General features: G+C 41.2%; 1 protein-coding gene across 2 annotated transcripts in view; it reads right to left on the reverse strand.

Annotated features, from left to right (window-relative positions):
* Positions 1–386: 386 nt before the first annotated feature.
* Positions 387–20,365, reverse strand: part of LOC307044049 (tetraspanin-15) — a 47,642-nt gene continuing 27,663 nt past the window's right edge. For both annotated transcript variants that reach the window (XM_079689077.1, XM_079689076.1), the window contains exons 2-8: positions 19,256–19,441; positions 17,945–18,019; positions 17,766–17,861; positions 14,812–14,928; positions 8,002–8,052; positions 5,430–5,552; positions 387–3,071 (exon numbers count right to left, since the gene is read on the reverse strand). In XM_079689077.1, coding sequence (XP_079545203.1) covers positions 2,745–3,071; positions 5,430–5,552; positions 8,002–8,052; positions 14,812–14,928; positions 17,766–17,861; positions 17,945–18,019; positions 19,256–19,438 — 972 coding nt within the window. In that variant the 5' untranslated portion in view covers positions 19,439–19,441 and the 3' untranslated portion in view covers positions 387–2,744. The remainder of the gene's footprint in view (positions 3,072–5,429; positions 5,553–8,001; positions 8,053–14,811; positions 14,929–17,765; positions 17,862–17,944; positions 18,020–19,255; positions 19,442–20,365) is intronic.

The raw sequence follows: 20,365 nt of genomic DNA on the forward strand, positions 1-20,365 counted from the left end.
GTCCGTGAACGGCCGACTGTTGTGTGACGTCAAATGCCGCGGCTGCAAGGGATTGTGGGGCAGCATTTTCACCTCTCCTTTCGGTTAGGGAGGTCCAGTGGTTCCCAAGCTAAATGAGGTTATAACGGTAGTTTGAAACCTCCTTTCCTTTCATTTGGAGAATTGGAACGGCACTTAACATGGCTGCTACTGAGGGACTTCCGGGTCATTTCACTCGGTTAGGAAGGTTCCTAAGCTAAATTGACTATTCGAACGCAACCAGGGTTTGTATCCTTTGTAGACCATTTACAGTGGGCAGTAATGCAGATCTCAGATGAGCGGTTTCCATTTGTTCAGAAACATTTATGCCATCTTATTTGTATCTTGAAAGCAACGTAGCTCAAAAATCAGTAGACAAATTCAGCTTTATTGACAAGAACAGTAGTGCTGATACAAGGCAGGAGCTAGGGGGAAGCTCAAAACAGTGCATAACTCAGGTACAAAAAACCGTCATTGAAAGACTTTCCACTGGATCTGTAGTCTGGGTAATCCCATTAAAAGATAGAATAAAAAGTTCAGTTTAAAAATGGAATAGACTGAAGCCCCCCCGATGAGAGCCTTACATGAGTTTTTTTTTCTTTTTTTCTTAGCTTACTTTATATACAGTACAAAACATGCATCCCATGTTATTTCACAACTACCAGTCTTACAATGTACACTGATTGACAAAATCAAATGAGAAAATAAATTAAAATGAATAAAACACAAACTGTATACATCCGTCACAGACGCTACACGCAAGACATACTTGGCTATTCCTATTTCTCCGACACTGAAGAACATCTTTTCAAGCTACCATTAATTTACACACCAAATAGTACTGTCTTCGGACTTCTGGGCTGATGTCAAAACAGCCTGAGGTAAGCTTTAGCACGTGAGACATCGCTCAATTTCCAAGGCTAATGGTGCATTCACAGCGGACGCTAAGCTAGTGTTTCTTAAAATAAATTGATTGCGTTCAACTTCAGGAGTCAGAGAGGAGGCGGGGCTTACTTCCATTTAGAAACCAGCCATTTTTCATCTTCCATGGCCGAATGTTGTGGATGTCCCAGATGTGGAAAGAAACCAAATGACCTTTTGACTGGGTGCTCATCTGAAAGAACACATATCTATACACATTTCACTGACCTGTACCCAAATCTTTGTTTTCTTCTTTGGTATAAACCACATTTTAACAGATTTTGCCTTGATTTCATTGCAATAAAATCATCAAAAGCTACTAACCTGCAATTTTAAATTGAATCGCCAGAAAAAGTTAACTTTATACGGCTATAAAAGGAACTACAGCACGGTGACATTACTTACTGTCAGCACGCTAAGCTAACAGTGGCTAATGTTCGGCGTGATGACGTCTTGTAGTCTCATTTAAACACTTTTTTTAAAAGACATTTAAAGGCTTCAAAATGTCCACGTGGAGTCTTTACTTTAAATCTCTTCAGCTTGTGTTAACCACCAACTTTATTTTATATGTGTAAGCAATAACACATCCAAAAAAACATTGACCTTTAGATGAATTGCAAAAATGCTGACTCATTCCCGGTTTTAAGTGTTCTCTTCTTATTTTTCCTTTTGCAGATTCATGACAGGTGTTAATAACCGTTAAGGTTCAAAGCTGGACTAGCATTATCTATCTCTATATCCCAAAAATATTTTTGTATTTATTTCTGTAGTACTTCATATAGCCGTTTATAGCATGCTAACACGCTAAACTAAGAACATAATCCCCGTCATTGTGATCATGTTAGCATGCTAACAGCGGCTAGCATGTATTTTGGAATCACTTGCTAGCTACTGTTATTTTAATGACACAGAAACTTATTCACTTCTCTAGCAAGTCATAAGTGGCAGAATCAATCTTATTTACTAAAATGGTATGAGCCGAATATTCAAGATGTTTTGCACTGATTTAATTGCAAAAAACTGATTAATTGGGAAGTCGAAATAGCTAAATGAAGATACCGATTAGTGAAAAGTAATTGAACAGTAATCTGTTCTGTTTGCAAGAGAGCTAAACATTTTTAAAAATCCTTGATTTCTGAATGGATCTCGGATGGTTCGGGGCTAAGCTAAGCTAGCATTGTAGCATCTCTGTCCAAAATTAAAATAACGTGTGACTTGAAATAAAGCAGCGACTTTGTCACATTTTTGTCTTTGCATTGAATTTATATGTAATCGTGCCGAGCAAAAAATCCGCCTTGCATCCGGTGTGAACGCACCATAAAGAAAATAAATTTAAAGTGATATAATGCCATAAACTTGAAATATCAACCGCTACAAACGAGAAAAATCTAAACTTTTTTTTTTGAAAGCCAATGTTGCATGTTGCTTCTTGATTCTTTTCTTCTTCTTCATGTAAACATATTCAGAGTACTTTTTGATCCCTTTTAAGCTTGATCCAATGACGGAAACCGATAAGTTAGTGCAACACAACTCCAAATTGGAATTGTGCCACGCAAAGAAATCGCCTTTCGTCCGCTGTGAACGCACCATAAAGAAAATAAATTAAAAGTGATATAATGCCATAAAACTTTAAATATCAACCGCTACAAACAAGAAGAATTAAAACTTTTTTTTTTTTTTAAAGCCAATGAGTACTTTTGATCCCTTTAAGCTTGATCCAATGACGGAAACCTATAAGTTAGTGCCACACAACTCCAACAATGATTACAACCACGAAAAAAGGTGAAAAACCCAGAAAATGGCGCTCAGTGTTCCCGTTTCTGCTTCCGCCCGCCGTCCAGCTCGTCCAAACCCGAGGCGGAGCGCATCATCTGGAGCTGAGAGTGGGTGCGCGGCGGCTGCTTCTTCAGCTTCTGCAGGTGAACGTCGATGGGGTCGAGGTCGGGTTCGACGACGGGGACGGGCAGGTATCCTCCGTCCCTCGGCAGACACATGCACCACCCGGCGCCCGCCAAATCCAGCTCGGTGTATTCCACCTCCTTCTTCTTCAGCTTGAAGTCCACCATGTCCGTAGACTCACTCATGTCCACCAGCAGGTTCCAGAAGACGCAGCTCAGGATGATGCCAAGCAGCTACAGGGAAACACAGGAGGGTTTTAACAGCTTTATTTACATTAGGCGCTTTCACACCGGAGTATTTTTCCCCGTACTTTTCCCTTTTAGTTCCGATAGTTCCTTGGATTTTGCGTTCACACCAAAAAGAGAACTTAGTTAATGAGTTCACGTTACCACCACTAAGCTAAAGGCGGCTAATGTTGGGCGTGATGGCGTTTAGTCGTCTCATTTAGACACTTGTTAGCAACCTCTGTTTTTAGATTGGGGTCTAAGTAGTCAACCCTACAATATGGTCACAGCCAGAGTTCCCGTTAGCGGGTAATTACCGGACTATGACCGGTAAAATATGCTGAAGACCGGCAAATCTAAATCTCTCCGGTCAAAGTGTCCGGTCAAAATAATTTCTCCTTAGCGCAATACCGCATCAGTTGCACAACTTGCGCTATGTGACAGACAAGAAGAGTATGTGACAGACAAGAATAGTCAATTCTAATATCTAACACTTAATGTGGAGAAAGAGATGTCCTGTATGGGTTGATTGTGCGTTGATCTGTTGCTAATGCCTCGGGGTTCCGGTGGGCATGTAAACAAATGCATAATGCTGCGCTATACTTTGTGGCCTCACCCGGTTGCATAGCGACACTTATTGTTTAGGTGTCTTGATAAGCAGGTAGTCATATCATTAGCTAGAACTAGCTGGATCTGATCGATATGGACATAAACGCGAGTGAAGTCTAATCTGACGGGAGAGAGATCAGCTGCTGCTGACGAGTCGACACGCAGCGCCGCATGATCACCTGCAGCGGTGAGCGGACAAAACACACACTTCAGGTTAGAATATCACACGTAGCTATTTTAATTACCTCTCAAACTACCTAAACTAGTTATAGATACGTTTAGTTTTACTGTCGGGTCACTCATTACTGGATCCGCAAGCTGCATGATACTGACGGGCTGTCAGGAGAGGGAGAGAGCGCCCCGTGTTATTATAAATTACTGTAGACTTTTGAATAATGTAGTTAATCTACTATAATTAGTTTGTTTAATATCGAATCATATCAAGACCTTTGACTGGCACTTTTCAAAGATTTACATTTTACTGGATATGTTGACCGGGGAAAAAATATTCTAGCGGGAACTCTGGTCCCAGCATCCATTGAGGTATTTGATCAGAAATATCGTAATACTTGATTTTTGTATCCTTATCACCTCGTCCTTAGTGGCAAAAGTTTCAGAAAATATGATAAAAACATAATTTTTATAAAGTCAACTACTACAGATCTAACCAATTAAACATTAGGACTTGTAGTAAAAAGTAAAAAGTTAAGTGAAAACTTTGTATTTTCTTCCAGAAACAGTGGTGTAAGGGAACTTAACCAGCAGAAAATGTATTAACTGCAATTTATTCTGTAAGAGTGTTGCTTGGAGAGAACCAATGCCATTTATAATGTTGTTTTAGAAAAGTAATTATTGTAATCAATCCCCTCTGAAGGGGGGCCGCGACAAGTCTAAATTATGCATGGGCCGATTTGTGGCCAGAAGAATGTGTAGGCGACAAATTCAGATTTAAGGTAGAAAACAATGAAACAGAGACACTGAAGTCAGTATTAGAAAACAAATTAGTTACACCACAATCTGTTTGAGTTCTCTAATTATGTTAAGTATTCTGGCAGTGATAAATCAGGTTTTTATGCAGCATTGAAAATAATTAGTCAGGCAGAACAAATTAAAACCTTGACAGGAAGTGGGAGTTCACAGTTTATTTATCCAGGCTGAGTTAACGAGTGCTCTCCTGCTGATGTTCAGGTGTATGTCTCTACGTGTAAACTGTATTGTGCAAAATATCCCAGTGAAAGTGTTCTTTTCTATTTCATCAACACATTTCTTAAAGGTCCCCTATCATACTGTTCTTCATCAATATATCACAGGTCTCAGATATATCCAGAGCCTGTCTCTGATTGGCTGAAACACCAAACAGATCATTGCAGCATTACCCATAATCCCCTCTGTTTCAGCCCTGTTTCCAAAGTGCTGATTCTCTGTCTGTTACTTTAGATGAAAAATAAGTAGCCCCTCCCCACGCCCCTCTGAGAGACATTTGGTTACAAAGAACTCAATGGTGCTCTAGGAGGAGATTCAGGTGATAAGGTGGGGGGGGGGGGGGGGTTACCTTGGTTGCTGATTGGCTAATGGTTACACATTCTTTGGGGAGAAATTAAATGTTTGTTTTGTAACATTCCAGGCCTGGTTGTTGTGAGGAACATTAATGATGTCAGGAAGCTTTCCCAACAGCCTGGAGGGTAAATGTGAGCATTTGGAGGGAAACCTGGCTCCAGAGCTCAGAGTCAGTGAAGCGCTGCGTGAGCTTTAAATTACCTGCGGCAGGCCGATGGCGCAGGAGAGAGCCGTCGTTATTCCCACGTTGTCGCTCATCCACAGGTTGACTGCGTGGATGCAGCCGCGCACGTGGATCAACTCATGAAGGGTTTCACGCTGATGCTGAGGGGGGGGGGGGGGGGGGACGGACACACACACACAAGAGGAAACGTTTCAATATCAACACGCAACACTCCCTGCTTCCAAAAATATCTATTTATAAGGAGAGGCAAGGCAAGTTTATTTATATAGCACTTTTCAACACAAGGCAATTCAAAGTGCTTTACAAAAATGAAAGACATTAAGAAACATATTATAAAATGACATCTACAAACACTCATTTAAAAGCAAAGATAATAAAACATGAATAGCAAAGGGAGATGAATGAAAGGTCCCAGGTCATGGCCATTTCTACTGATCATATTCCATTGTTGAGGTCTACTAGAATAGATTTACATTGCTCAATGTTCCAAACTCACATTGGTTTCTCATACAGCGTCTCTGTATAGTATGTGTATTTACTCTCTGTCCTAAACGGCTTGTTGGAGCCCCTGCCTCCCCTCCCTGTGAGCCCAGTGTGCTCTGATTGGTCGGGACGTTGCGAGGCTCGTTGCTGCGAGGAGTGGACAGGTTTCCGGGTCGGCGATACAGCGAGAACAAGCTAAACTCACCCTGAGCACACACACACACTCACAGCCGAAGTACAAACAATAAGTGAGGCTTGATATTGAGTCAGAAAAAGGTTTCTAACGCTGTGAGAATGGGTCTGAGGAGCATTTCTCCACCATCCCAACTCGTCTATTACCAACCAGGGAGCTCTATGCAAGTCAATGGGACTCCCATAGTTAGCCAAGGGATCCTGGTGTGGGAGCTGCTCCGGATTGGTCCATTTGGGCCGATCCGGTCATTTGTTGTTGATCTGGGTGTTCACACGTCACAGAACCCAGGAAGCAAACAATGGAAAAAGAGAAATCTCCAACGAGGCGTTCTGGGGCAGCATAGACAGGTCTGTTCTGTGTTAGAGTTTTACTCACTACAGGGTGTACTTTGAGGGTTTGTGACTCTGCAGACCGTTCATGCATAAAAAAAAAAAAACCTTCATAACACACAAGGGGACGGGTGATAACCAGAAAAGCATGAAATGTGACCTTTAAGGTGACAGTGCAGTGTGAGATACACACATCTGAAATGTTTAGCTCCGACTCAATCAATGATTAATATTTAGCAGAAATAGTTTTTCTATGACCTCACTTTTTTTGTAGTTACTTTTTTAACTTGAGCTTTAGTTATTTCAAGTGTTTCATGCTAAACGAACCCCCGTTTGGAAAATTATAATCGGACTCCATGATACCTTTTAGTGGGGTATGGTTCCTCTTTATATAAGAAGTACCAGTGACTCTTTAAAGTTGTCACACGCAGTAGAAAGACTTATTTATAGAGCACTTTTCATACAACACAGCTCAAAGTGTTTTACAAAATGACTCACCACAAGTTAAAAATAAACCTCTCAGATTATTTGTTAAGAACTTTAAAAGGTACATGCAGCGAAATATAACATTTGATCAGGTTAACAGACACAAGGAGGTAAAAGGTATGATAATAAAATTAAAATAGATAATTATTTCTCTCTGACAGATAAGACAACTGAATCGATGCAACAATATAAAACCCCATAAAACAAAGTGAACATAAAGGTGCAACCGAAATAAAAAAGTAGTTATAAGCGAAATAAACCGTATTTAATTTAGTGTTAATGAACATTATTTAATATCATATTCTGTTTACATCAGGGATGGGCAACTAGGATGGTGATGGGGGCCACATCATTTATGTACTGGCCACCAGGGGGCCGCAGATTCACTTTGAACACACACACACACACACACACACACACACACACACACACACACACACACACACACACACACACACACACACACACACACACACACACACACACACACACACACACACACACACACACACACACACACACACACACACACACACACACACACACACACACACACACACACACACACACACACACACACACACACACACACACACACACACACACACACACACCTTGCAGCTCATTTCTCTGAGGTATTTATCTGGTATTTGTGCCAGAGCTGGAAAACGGAGGTCATTATTTCTCCAATAATAGAGTCTCCTTTTCTTCTCCCAGTTGCTGCGATACTCGCTCCAGATTCTCCTTGAGGCTGGTTTCAAACTCTCCTCCAAGCAGCGGATGGAGGGAGTTAGCGATGTAGAAAATGTTATCGGACTCCATGTCACAGAGCGTTTGTACAGCCTCCTCCTTGGTTGTTTTAACACCGTGGTTTGTGTCAGGAAGAAGCTTAAAAAAACGTTTTGGTCCTACCCCCTCTCATGAGTGAAAACACAATGTAAAGGCGGCCGTTTGAACATCATGACATATCATCCAACATTAGTAGGGGGGGAAGGGAGGCCTTACGTTGGCAAACAGACTTGGTCTAGACGGCTATTATTATTATTTTGGTAAAACCCTCAGTGAACAGCGCATCAGAAGTGTTTTTGTTTCTCTCACCTGCTGATCCAGAGTCTTGTAGCCACACAGACTGTTGATGACCTCTCCGACCTGCAAAGAACCACAGAGAGAGTCAGAGAAAAGACTTCAAGAGAGACAAGATGAGCAAAGACAACACTGTTTGTGTTTGTCGGTATTAACTGGACTTTGATCAGGAAAATCTGTTCAACAAATTAAAAAAATTCTGTCAAAATGTACAATGAAAATAATAAGTGTATTTAAATAGAATTTACGTGTGATTTTCAACCGCTGTGCCGTGAGAAATCGTGGGGTGTGCCTTGGAAAATTGTCCAATTTTACTTAATAGGTCCAAAAATAATATTATTTAGTCGCTGCAAATAAATTCCAACAGTGTCATGGTCACAAGTAAGCGTATCATCTCCGACCGAAACACCGTCACTTCAAAAACAAGAACACGGACTGTTTTGGTCGCCTGCGTTATCAGAAAGGTACATTTTATGAGAAAAGCCACAAAGAGAGGGCTCTCAAAGCCACTTCAGAGCTGAACTCGCAGCCAACTTGAGAGACCTGTGGTTGGTGGTGTGCCACAGGGATTGTAAACAATGTACCGTGTGTTTAAAAAAACGTTGAAAACACTGGAATAGACGAGTCGGCAGCAGCCGCTATGATCGATTCTATAGACAGAAATACCCTTTCTCTTTGAAGACAGCACTCTCAGGTTTGGGAGTATTCCGTTTTTCAACGACCTGCAGATTCTCCATTACTGATTTCAGTGAAATCTAGTGGACCAAACTGGCCGAGGTAGGCTGTGATGTCGGTCACTGCCGAGTAAAAGCCAAAATAGTAGTTTGTATTCCGGACCCATTTCTAATTGTGACATGTTGCTCCAGATTTACAGAGCAATGTTAAAGTTAATGTCCCGTTGTTGCATTAATGTCATACCGATATTTATCTTATTTGTTTCATATCAATTTGATCAAGAAATGTTTCCACAACAGGTTAAATGTAATAAAGGACATGTTTTGTAAGCATTACAATTCTTAAATGGCTTAAATCTTAACTCAAGCAACAACAAAAAAGCTTCGGAAATGTAGCTAGTTCTGTCACATGTGTTAGCCTGGCCCATGGACATCATGGACATGTTGTCATGGGAACACAAAGTCACATGACCTGGCCCATGACCCACCAGACTGTTCAGTGTGTGTCACTGAGGGACTTCATGAAATAAAATAAAGGCTAAAGCTGTGTAAGGAACTTTCCAGAACATTTAAATGTCATGTGACACCGGTGTCTCCGAAGGTTCTTATGGGTTCAATTTAAAGTCCGAAAGAAAATCTGCAGAACATCTTCATTAAAATGTTCAGAGTACTTCTTCCACGTCTGGAAACAGGCTCTTCTAGTCTACACTTCTTATCGATTGTTTCCTAAGCTCAATAATAATAATAAACACAGATAATATTTGACCCATTTTTCCCAACAGAATAGCTAGTGGGCACATATATGTGGGAGCAAAGCCCCTCACACGGGGGAGTCTCTGTCCCCTGAGACCCTCAGTGTTTGCAGAAAGGTTCTGCAGCGCTGGAGCTGATAACGTGAGCAACCTGGACCTCGTCAGCGCTCCACTCTATATCTCTGCTCCGGGTGAGGAGGATTTTGTCATTAACTTCTGCGGTGACGCTCCACTGCTTCAGAGACGGTATCAGGGACGTGAGCACAGAGGGGATATATAGATAGAGGAGGGGGCACAGGGACTTATATTTAAAGGTCCCCTATCATACTGTTTTTCATCAATATATCACAGGTCTCAGATATATCCAGAACCTGTCTCTGATTGGCTGAAACACCAAACAGATCTTTATAGCATTACCCATAATCCCCTCTGTTTCAGCCCTGTTTCCAAAGTGCTGATTCTCTGTCTGTTACTTTAGATGAAAACAAGGAGCCCCTCCCCACGCCCCTCTGAGAGAGACTTGGTTACAAAGAACTCAATGGAGCTCTAGGAAGAGATTCAGGTGATAAGGGGGGAGTTACCTTGGTTGCTGATTGGCTAATGGTTACACAAGACAACACATCGTTATGACATCACAAAGTGGCCAAAATCTGATCAGCTCATTTTCAGACAGGTTTTTATAGAAATCGATCAAAAAGAGAGAGAATCTTTGTTCCTGAAACTTTCAGAGTCTCTTTCCACAGAGGGGACACATGTTGATGTAGAAGAGACATGAAGAAGAGGGGACACATGTTGATGTAGAAGAGACAAGAAGAAGAGGGGACACATGTTGATGTAGAAGAGACATGGAGAAGAGGGGACACATGTTGATGTAGAAGAGACATGAAGAAGAGGGGACACATGTTGATGTAGAAGAGACATGAAGAAGAGGGGACACATGTTGATGTAGAAGAGACATGAAGAAGAGGGGACACATGTTGATGTAGAAGAGACATGAAGAAGAGGGGACACATGTTGACGTAGAAGAGACATGGAGAAGAGGGGACACATGTTGATGTAGAAGAGACATGAAGAAGAGGGGACACATGTTGATGTAGAAGAGACATGAAGAAGAGGGGACACATGGTGATGTAGAAGAGACATGAAGAAGAGGGGACACATGTTGATGTAGAAGAGACATGGAGAAGAGGGGACACATGTTGATGTAGAAGAGACATGAAGAAGAGGGGACACATGTTGATGTAGAAGAGACATGAAGAAGAGGGGACACATGTTGATGTAGAAGAGACATGGAGAAGAGGGGACACATGTTGATGTAGAAGAGACATGAAGAAGAGGGGACACATGTTGATGTAGAAGAGACATGAAGAAGAGGGGACACATGGTGATGTAGAAGAGACATGAAGAAGAGGGGACACATGTTGATGTAGAAGAGACATGAAGAAGAGGGGACACATGTTGATGTAGAAGAGACATGAAGAAGAGGGGACACATGTTGATGTAGAAGAGACATGAAGAAGAGGGGACACATGTTGATGTAGAAGAGACATGAAGAAGAGGGGACACATGTTGATGTAGAAGAGACATGAAGAAGAGGGGACACATGTTGTTGTAGAAGAGACATGAAGAAGAGGGGACACATGTTGATGTAGAAGAGACATGAAGAAGAGGGGACACATGTTGATGTAGAAGAGACATGAAGAAGAGGGGACACATGTAGATGTAGAAGAGACATGGAGAAGAGGGGACACATGTTGATGTAGAAGAGACATGAAGAAGAGGGGACACATTTTGATGTAGAAGAGACATGGAGAAGAGGGGACACATGTTGATGTAAAGAGACATGGAGAAGAGGGGACACATGTTGATGTAGAAGAGACATGGAGAAGAGGGGACACATGTTGATGTAGAAGAGACATGGAGAAGAGGGGACACATGTTGATGTAAAGAGACATGGAGAAGAGGGGACACATGTTGATGTAAAGAGACATGGAGAAGAGGGGACACATGTTGATGTAGAAGAGACATGAAGAAGAGGGGACACATGTTGATATAGAAGAGACATGAAGAAGAGGGGACACATGCTGATGTAGAAGAGACATGAAGAAGAGGGGACACATGTTGATGTAAAGAGACATGGAGAAGAGGGGACACATGTTGATGTAAAGAGACATGGAGAAGAGGGGACACATGTTGATGTAAAGAGACATGGAGAAGAGGGGACACATGTTGATGTAAAGAGACATGGAGAAGAGGGGACACATGTTGATGTAGAAGAGACATGAAGAAGAGGGGACACATGTTGATGTAGAAGAGACATGGAGAAGAGGGGACACATGTTGATGTAAAGAGACATGGAGAAGAGGGGACACATGTTGATGTAAAGAGACATGGAGAAGAGGGGACACATGTTGATGTAGAAGAGACATGAAGAAGAGGGGACACATGTTGATGTAGAAGAGACATGAAGAAGACGGGACACATGTTGATGTAGAAGAGACATGAAGAAGAGGGGACACATGTTGATGTAGAAGAGACATGAAGAAGAGGGGACACATGTTGATGTAGAAGAGACATGGAGAAGAGGGGACACATGTTGATGTAGAAGAGACATGAAGAAGAGGGGACACATGTTGATGTAGAAGAGACATGAAGAAGAGGGGACACATGTTGATGTAGAAGAGACATGAAGAAGAGGGGACACATGTTGATGTAGAAGAGACATGGAGAAGAGGGGACACATGTTGATGTAGAAGAGACATGAAGAAGAGGGGACACATGTTGATGTAGAAGAGACATGAAGAAGAGGGGACACATGTTGATGTAGAAGAGACATGAAGAAGAGGGGACACATGTTGATGTAGAAGAGACATGGAGAAGAGGGGACACATGTTGATGTAGAAGAGACATGGAGAAGAGGGGACACATGTTGATGTAGAAGAGACATGAAGAAGAGGGGACACATGTTGATGTAGAAGAGACATGGAGAAGAGACATTTTGTTTTGATCCAATGCTGCTGTGAAAGAAAGAAGCTATATCCATGTTGGACAGAATATCCAATTTAAATAAAATAAATAAACTTAAGGGACAACTTGAATGCTTTTTTTCTTTTTTTTCTCTTAATGCATTGCATAAAGATCGGATCGGGAAAAATCGGTATCGGCAAATTGTCAAAATCAAATGATCGGAATCGGACCGGGAGCAAAAAAAGGTGATCCCTATCGTTTGGTATAATATTACGTTTACTGTGGTCATTTAGTTTAGCCTTTTCGTTAGTCTGTACCACTTGGATAGTTTTGTTGTTATTTTGGTTGAAGTGTATATTTGTTTGTAGTTAATTAGGCTCTCCTTTTAGAGTCTTCCCTTTGTTTGGTTGCCCATTTAAACTTGCGCCCTTGTGGCCACTTTTGTTTGTTTCAGGCTGCCTGCCTCTTTGTTAACCTGCTATATAATACAACTGTTTATAATTATTACCAATTCTAACTGGTGTATGTTGCTTTCCTCTTCCCCTAGTTGGGACGTAACAGGCAAGAAGAAGCTTTAAAACTGTTCTGGTCCGCCGCTAGCGTACATTGTTCATGAAAATAAATATAAATATATAACAGATTCATAAAAAGCATTCATAAAAGAGATTTCAAAACAGTAGGTGTTAAAACAAGTTAAAAGACTTCAGGGTTAGCAGCTGGAAAAAGTTATGTTTTTAGCCTCGATTTAAAACAACTCGACGGTGAAGACAAAACTTTCCTTGAGGCCACATAGACACTCATATAATCAATCTGATGTGCGGATAGTGAGACGTCCCTGATGCTTTGATTAAGTATTTGAGTGAAATCTCAAATGGAAGAAGAGAGCGGGTTATTGCATGTTTTTACAGCGTACTTTGTGACAGACTGATTATAGCCTTTTCAACAGGGCTGAGACCAACAACTATTTCTTAATTAACAATTAATCGGCTGATTTGTTTTCTCTTTTAGTCCAAAACATTTTCTGAAAATCGTGAAAAATCCCCGTTTCTCAAAGTCTTCAAATGTGTTGTTTTGCCAGTCTGAAGATATTCACTTTAATAGAAGAGAAAAGCAGTAAATCTCCATATCTGATCCGCTGGAAACAGCCTTTTTCTGACATTATTGCATGCATTAACTCAGAAATAGCCCCAGGGATATTACGCCCTGTGTAGCTCACATTTTACAGAGAGGAATCACAGCGGCTTATGTCGAAGCTCTAGCTCAGAGTCGGAAAATTGTGGGATTTCATGCCTAAAATTGAGAAATCATGTTATAATAAAGTAAAAACCGTAAATACTGGTATTTTACACTTAGAAATACATTGATGTGTGTGTGTGTGCGTGTGCGTGTGCGTTTGCGTGTGTGTGTGTGTGTGTGTGTGTGTGAAATTGAACATTACATCTACAAATTATAAAAATGTTACATTTAGTTTTAGCGAAATAAGGTCCCATGTAAAAGTGATATGTTATGTACGCACGTGTGCATGTGATTTATCTGTGTGTGTGTGTGTGTGTGTGTGTGTGTGTGTGTGTGTGTGTGTGTGTGTGTGTGTGTGTGTGTGTGTGTGTGTGTGTGAGGGTCAGGGTTTCCGCTAGGATTTTTTTCTGTCCAGTCAAATGTCCGGACAGAATCTATTTTACCGGAAGTTTGAAACTTAGTGGTCATGTTTCAATAATAATAAGAATTGTGTAGCAGAGTTTCCGTTAGCAGGTAATTACCGGACTATGACCGCTGATGTTTAAAACTCAGTTAATGAGAGTCATTTTTATATTGCTTCAGTTTATAAATCGTAACAGATCGAAAAATTCAGATTCATTTTTGAATAAATGATTCCACAAACAACAAACAACATAATTATTACATTCAAAGAAACTACTTGTAGATGAAGTACATTATTCAAAAGTTTACGTTAACTTTGAATAATAACACGGGAGAAACGGATCCTCTCTCTTCCCTCCCTCTCCTGACAGCCAGTCAGTTTCTCATGCAGCGCGCTAAACAGTGGGCGGGGCTTCAGGTGATTATGCAGCAGCTGATCTGATCTCTCTCTCGCGTCCGGTTACAGTTCACTCGCGTTTATGTCCATATCGATCAGACCCAGCTCTCCTGATCGGCCTTTATAGAGAGCACAGATCAAACTATTAAGAGTGAATATCGGCCGATAATGACCGGCGGCCAATCGATCGGAGCATCAGACATGTTGACCGGCAGGTTTTGAATGTACCGGTTATTATTCAATTTTACCAGCTAAAAAACGGTAATTACTGGCTAACGGAAATCCAGATGTGCGTGTGTGTGTGTGTGTGTGTGTGTGTGTGTGTGTGTGTGTGTGTGTGTGTGTGTGTGTGTGTGTGTGTGTGTGTGTGTGTGTGCGTGTGTGTGTTAGCAATCACCTTTTTGCGGACACAGCAGGTATAAGGGACCCCACAGGCCAGAGGACCAGTGCCATTACAGAAATGGTACTGGTTCACCCCCCAGTCCTTATACTCGTCCCCCCCACAGCAGGAGAACTGGAAGAAAAGACAGAAAAAGACAAGAGAATGAGGGACCGTGACACCTAGACAGAAAGACATAATGAAAACATAGTGTACAAATACCCTGTTACAAGTAAAAGTCCTGCATTCAAAGTTATACTCAGGTAAATATTCTAAAATCTTAGCATTGACATAGAGATTTTAGCCTCTGCAGACCATTTACATGCACTTAAACCTGAAGAACAGGAGAGGGAAAACCCCAAAAAGCATAATAGCGACTCTTTAAAAAGGTTCATTTTGCGGGAAAGAGGGCTTCAAACGCAGCTCAGTGTCAGAATCATCTTTTGAAACCTACATTAGATGTAAAAGCCATAAAAGTGTGAGTGTTACATAGTGATGTCACTATGTCCTGGGAGTAAGAAAGGAGTCCAATGGAGGCGTTTCAGGCCATTTACATGCACTAAAACCAATAGAACACACTACAGAAGAGCCCCAAAAGCCGAATAGGGCCTCTTTAAATATAATTTATGGGACAGGAATAAAGCTGCATTGTCTCATCCAGTCGAATTTAAAAATTATAAATTAGATTTTAAAACTAAATCTAAATATTCCAAGTTACTAAATCAGTCAAATAAATGAAGGGGAGTAAAATGTCCAATATCTGTCTCTAATTGATGGTGGAATAGAAGTATAGCAGAGTAACAGGAAATGGACATTTCTAAGTACAAGTACTTCTAAATTGTACTTAAATACAGTGAGTGTACTCAAGTTACTTTCCACCACTGCATCTCGTCACACTGTCTGCACATCTTACTCCGTAAAGTCTGACATGTGTTTTAAACGTTGAAGGACATCTCTACTTAAGACAAGCAGTGGGAGGAACAAGACTTGTCGCCTGTTTTACTGACGTTTGTGGTGAAATAAAGCAGCATGATCTCCTGAGAGCATGCAGGAGGGAGGGGAGATTACATCTTCAGCTCACGGCTAAAGGTTAAACACCCACTACAGACATTTAGTTCTGAAGGTCATGTTCAAAGAAACTCAATGCACTGATGTACTGTTCGGATTAGATTGAGGTCCCATGTCATGCTTTTCCGGTTATCACCCGTCCCCTTGTGTTTTATGAAGGTTTTTCTGCATGTAAACGGTCTGCAGAGTCAGACCCCTTAAAGTACACCCTGTAGCGAGTAAAACTCTGACACAGAAAATACCTCCCCAAAACGCCTCGTTGGTGAAACGTCATCATCCATTTGATTCTTCCGGGTACGTGCTTACGAAAGCACGTACCCGGAACTAAATGGACCAATCCGCGGAGCCGTTACGTTAGGTCAGCGGAGCCGTTACGTTAAGCCCCCGCTGATTGGTCCAAATTGACCAATCCACAGACTTCCTCACACACACACTCAGTGCAAGCAGCTCTGCTGATCTCTCCTCCCTGGCTGCAGGCTGATAACAGACAGTTCTCTCTGCAGACCCATTCTCTCTGCAGACCCATTCTCTCTGCAGACCCATTCTCTCTGCAGACCCATTCTCACAGCGTTTATCAACCTTTCTTTTACTCAATATCAAGCCACACTTATTGTTTTTATTTCGGCTGTGACTTTGTGTGTGCTCAGGGTGAGTTTGGCTGTGTTTGGCTGTGTATCGCTAAACAAGGAAATCACACCTCCACGGAGCTCAGCGCGATTCGTACCGACCAATCGGAGCACACTGGGCTCACAGGGAGGGGAGGGGGGGGGAGCTGCAGCGAGCCGTTTAGTGGAGAAAGTGAATACTGCTGAATACACATACTTTACAGAGATGCTGTATGAGAGACCAATGTGAGTTTGGAAAATTGCACAGTATTTTTCTATTTTAGTAGACCTCAACAATGGAATTATGATCAGTGGAAATGGCCATCACACCTCTCCTTTAAACAGTGTGACGTTTCCAAAATACACTTATTCACAGGTACTTAGTCGACATATTCCTGCATTTTTACATGCAACCTTTTCGGATGTGTAATTAGGAAGATCATTTGTTTGTATTAGGGATGTCCCGATCACCTTTTTTTGCTCCCGATCCGATTCCGATCATTTGATTTTGACAATTTGCCGATACCGATTTTTCCCGATCCGATCTTTATGCAATGCATTAAGAGAAAAAAAAGCATTCAAGTTGTCCCTTAAGGTTATTTTTTTATTTAAATTGGATATTCTATCCAACATGGATATAGCTTCTTTTTTTCACAGCAGCATTGGATCAGTTCAGTTGTGCAGCATTGGATCAAAACAAAATAAAGCTTATCAGCACTCGTTAGCTTACTGCTACAATTAGAGACTGCGCCCACTCTGTTGCCAGATTTGAGAGAAATAAGCAACCAGGTCTCTGAAAACAAGCCCCAAAGAAGCAACACATACATGATGTTCTGTAATTTGAAACCAAAACTACAGCCTCAGGATGACTTTAAGACTTGAACATGGTCATTTTTGTTTTGTAACATTGAATACAAAATTAAAAAAAGTATTTAAAAAAATTAATTAAATAAAATCCCGATCCCCGATTTTCTTTCCTCCCGATTCCGATCTTTTGAAAATCACGTGATCGGCTCCGATCCCCGATCACGTGATCGGATCATCTCTAGTTTGTATATATAATTTGTAAGTCAATAATATTTTTGTTGTATATTTTACACGTTGGAAATAAATCAAATCAAACCGTGGTGCCCCTTGCACTATTGCATGTCTTTCTATGTCTCCTACATATTGTATGTTGCACTGTAGGAAGAGATGGTACACCCCTACAGCTGCGTAGCAAAAACATATCAAATAAGAGCATCATTATTGTCCTCAAGTGTCTGTCTTTATGTATTTATATATTAAATATCAAACCACCTTTTCCTGCATGTAGTCCAGGATGTTCTTGAAGTCCAGATCATCGTAGTAGTGTTTGATTCCTTCTCGTATACTGCTCTGAAACAGGGCCGACGTCTGAAGAGAGGAACAAGTGTTGATGCTATCATTTAGGATATTATCAGAGGATTTAGAGGAAAAGTGACATGAATAATGTTTACCTTGTTTTCAAAGATGAGAGCCAGGGTGAGCCCGATGGCCTGGAGGAGCAGCAACACACAGAGGACACAGAGGAACTGTGGAGGCAGGGAAAAAGATACACTTTTAGACAAAATTCAAATAATACCTCAGGGCTCCATCCTGGGACTTCTTTACTTTAACATCGACATGCTTCCACTCCCTCAGATATGGAAAATAAGTTGCCATAGCTATGCAGACGACACACACATTTACATTATAATCTCACCACGGGGCTATGGTCCAATTAAAGCACTGAGTAAGTACATGAGCAATTCAATGACGTGATGTGTCAGAACTTTCTCCAATTAACTAAAGATAAACTGAGGTAATTGTTTTGGAGCTTAGGAGGAACGAATAAAAGTCAGCGCTGAGCTTCACTCTGCAATGTTTAAAACAACAGATGATGCCACAAATCTAGGATTAGTCATGGACTCTGAGTTTCAACAGTCACATTAAAACAGTTACTAAATCAGCCTACTATCACCTAAAGAATATTTCTAAGATTAAAAGACTAATGTCACAGCAGGATTTGGAAACACTTGTCCATGCTTTTATCTTCAGTAGACTGGACTACTGTAATGGTGTCTTCACAGGTCTCAATAAAACATTGTATTGTTGTATTTTATAAGTCATACTATTAGCTTGGATACATCTGTATTATTTTGGCTTTTTAATTATTGTTTTCATATGTACTTAAAAGGTCATGATGTCATTCTTTTGCACGACATCTTAAAAAGGCCCTATTCTGCTTTTGGGGGTTTCCCTTTCCAGTAGTTTGTTATACGGGTTTTGGTGTAAATGGTCTGTAAAGGCTAAAATCCCTATGTTTCGAGCTTTTTGAACATTAAAGCATGGAGACATGTCAGAGTAGAAACATGAAACAAATATATATATATATGAACCTGAACATTTGAATAATAGGGCCCCTTAAATGCCTTTAATCTATTTTGCAAAGCGCTTGACTTGCACATGCTGCTTATATCTTTTAACCTTGGACTGTATGTTATCTTATTTTCTGTTTGTCTTGTGCCAAACTGTTAAAGCACTTTGACCTGCCTTCAACAAATAATGTTATTTATTGTTATTATTATGAAAATCAAGCGACAGAAACTATGTTATCGATGTCTTTGCTGCACAGATTTCTGGAAACCTCCACAGTGTGTCTCGTGTTGCTTTGAGGGGGAAAAAGAAATCCGACAGCAGCACCGACAATAATTCTTCTTGGAAACGCTCGGGGGTTAAAGATATCTTTCAGTACACAACATCAACAACAACAAAGAGCTCCTCCTCACCATGTGCAGCAGGGTCTTGTTGTCCCTCAGGGAGCCTACCATGCCCACCACGGAAACGGTGAACATGACCAGGCCCAGCAGGATGAGCACCACGGCGGGGGCCAGAAACAGGCCCTCCAGGGTCCGGTTCTTCTGCCGCTCCACTTCAGCGTAAACCCCCACACAGAGAACACAGAGGCCCATCAGCTACAGAGAGAGGGAGGGGGGGGGGGGGTTAGTGGGATAAAAACACTCACTGGAAGAAGAAGGAATAGTGTCGAGGGTTTGGTACGCAGTGTTGGTGATGCTGACATTACAGAAACTGATGTGAGAGCAAAGTCTATTCAAAGTCAGAATACTTTTACTTACTGTACTCCAATTGGGCATTAAGGAACAAACAGGTTGATTGTAGTATTTGAAACCGAAAATGATTTTTAAATGCACTTAAAGAAGCCCTTTTCTGCCTTTTTCTCTTTCCTGTAGTGTGTTCTATAGGTTTTAGTGCATGTAACTGGTCTGCAAAGGCTAAAATCCTAGTGCTCCCTGACCCTAAGTTTACTTCAGGAAAATAGTGACATCACTATGTAACACTCACGCTCCTATTGGTCATTGCTCCAACACATTGTACGTGATGGAACAGAGGGTGAAAAGAGGTTATAAAGCATTTCTATGCAACTGTATGACTGTAAGTGATAGGCTAAGGGGCGGGACATCTCTAAGCGGTTGACCAATCAGGCAGTAGGAGAAAAATAAAGAGCTTTTTCAACATTAAAGCATGGAGTTATATATCATAATAAAGTGACATGACCTTGGACTTTGAGGAACTAGGAAGGGCATTTTTAATTTAGATGACTTATTCAAGCAAGCCAGATTGATTGATGATGCAAAAATCGTTAAAAGTTTATTTGTTCAAATCAAGCCAAGGAATGTTTTGGCATCTCCTCACTCCGTGTAAACGCTCCACTGAAATCCAGACTAATGAACTTCTTAAGTGGATTTGTTTCCTCTTAAGGAAGGATTTGGCTCCAGCCCACATAAACCGAAACTTTATCCACTTAGAGGAATTATGCAGTGAATGAAGACGATGGACGTGACCCCTAATAGACTCAGACAGTTCACAATGATTGGATG

The sequence above is a fragment of the Notothenia rossii genome, assembly GCF_949606895.1.
Source record: "Notothenia rossii genome assembly, chromosome: 6".
NCBI lineage: Eukaryota > Metazoa > Chordata > Actinopteri > Perciformes > Nototheniidae > Notothenia > Notothenia rossii.